The following is a 1819-nucleotide window of genomic DNA, read 5'->3' as shown; positions in this document are numbered from 1 at the left end:
TTATTTCTGATAGACAATATATATATATATTAATACATTTACAGCGGAGATCTTAAAAAGGAAAAGCCAGAGAGAGAGAGAGAGAGAGAGAGAGAGAGATTGATCAATGATATTTTAATTGTAAGAAGGAACAAACAGTCTGGATTATGGTCAAGAAGATGAGGAGCACTGCAGCAGCGACTGAAATTGATGCCCATGGGGTGTTGAAATAGTTGTGCCTGGCCTCAAATTTGTCTTCCATTTATGCCATGTTTTATTGTGATAATCCTCCAAATCCTTGATAACACAATAGAAACAAGGATCCCCGACAAAAACATTTTTGGTAATGTTGTTAAATAAGGTCACCACATCTTCAGGGCTGCCGATCGATGCGGTTAATAATAATTCCTTTATGCACTAGCAACTCGACATCGATCCTTGGAAGTGTTAATGAGGCCATCCATTTATGAAATCTGCATAGGCTGTGAAATAACGTTCATTTTTGTGTTGACCTTGCTCGAAGTTAAGGCCATGAGGTTTCTAAGGATGATTTCTGTCGAATCGTCGATATTGATAGTTGGGATTGTGAACACACCCTTTTTCATATCAAAGTCTATATATGTCAAATAAAGATGATGATGTCTTTGGAGGCCGAGAATCCTTCTCCTTCTTCTTATTCTGAAACTTGACGCCGGAACTCCAAAGTTCCGAGGCACAATACCTAAGTGGCAAATACTCTTTACCGTTATGGTTTCTCATCATCGTTATCAGGGATGATGGAACAAGGACAAAATGTAAAAGATGAAGAAAATGCTTTGCTCCTCCACCACCCTCTGAGGGCAATGGTAATGATAATATTTGTTCGTAACTCTCAAGGGTTGGGCCATGGAGCATATCTTCACACCAGTGTAAGAGTTCCCAATAGATATAATGACTTAAGGTGATGCCACGGGGCAATCGTATAAAACCATCAAAAATTAGCCCATGTAAATGCTCAAGAATAAAGAAGGGTAGCTGATTTTCAAGCTTAATAATAAGGTCATCCATAATTGCCCAACCCCGTGAAGACCTTGAACCGAAATGATCCTGATCCTTCTCACTTAATTCAAAGATCCCCAAGAACCCAAGAATAAAGAAGCTGTCCATCACCATCATCTCCACAAACTCACGTTTTCCGATGCTTGTGGTGGTGGTGGTTTCTGATGATATTGAGTAACATTTGCGAGCTTCTTCTTCCAAATCACTCACAGCTTTGACGTAAACATCTAAGGTTTTCCCAGAGGGTGCTTGATTTAGAATGAGATTTAAATAACGCAACTTATGTATTTCCATTGTCGTCCGTAAGTGTCTCTCGTTATAGTGCAAAGGCCCAATTGAGACTGAATGGGGTGTGTAGGCTTCTGGCTTTAGCTTGTAAAGCTGCTCGGGAACTCGGACTCTATCATAATCGGATTGCAGCAAGGAATTACTGACCACCTTTTTCAGTTTTAACTCCATGGACTCCACCAATATCCTAATTTCTTCATTATTGTTGTTCACTTGGCAATCATCTTCTTCTTCTTTCTTTATTAATGTTGTAGAATCTTCACTCAAACAACTAGTAGTCGCATTCGCCATTGAGTGCACGCAGCTTCGATCCTTATCGTTCTTTCTTTCTTTCCAACTAATTAATAATAGTCAATATCATGAGCAATTAATTAATATAGATGAGGATGATCAATAATAGTCTCATAAAACTAGAAGATCATTATAGCTATATAGCTCAGAACCACAGAAAAATCTGGAGTTTAAAGAAAAAAACAAAATACAATCTAAAGGGAAACAAATAAGCAACAATAAA

At 38.3% G+C, this 1819-nt stretch overlaps 1 protein-coding gene across 1 annotated transcript; it reads right to left on the bottom strand.

Moving 5' to 3' along the window:
* Window positions 1-585: 585 nt before the first annotated feature.
* Window positions 586-1596, bottom strand: LOC122668764 (UPF0481 protein At3g47200-like). The gene has a single exon (XM_043865296.1). The coding sequence runs from the start codon at window positions 1594-1596 to the stop codon at window positions 586-588; it is 1011 nt and encodes a 336-aa protein (XP_043721231.1).
* Window positions 1597-1819: the final 223 nt, after the last annotated feature.

This window comes from Telopea speciosissima, chromosome 7 (genome assembly GCF_018873765.1).
Source record: "Telopea speciosissima isolate NSW1024214 ecotype Mountain lineage chromosome 7, Tspe_v1, whole genome shotgun sequence".
Classification (NCBI taxonomy): Eukaryota; Viridiplantae; Streptophyta; class Magnoliopsida; order Proteales; family Proteaceae; genus Telopea; species Telopea speciosissima.
This window is presented reverse-complemented; position numbering and strand designations above follow the sequence as displayed.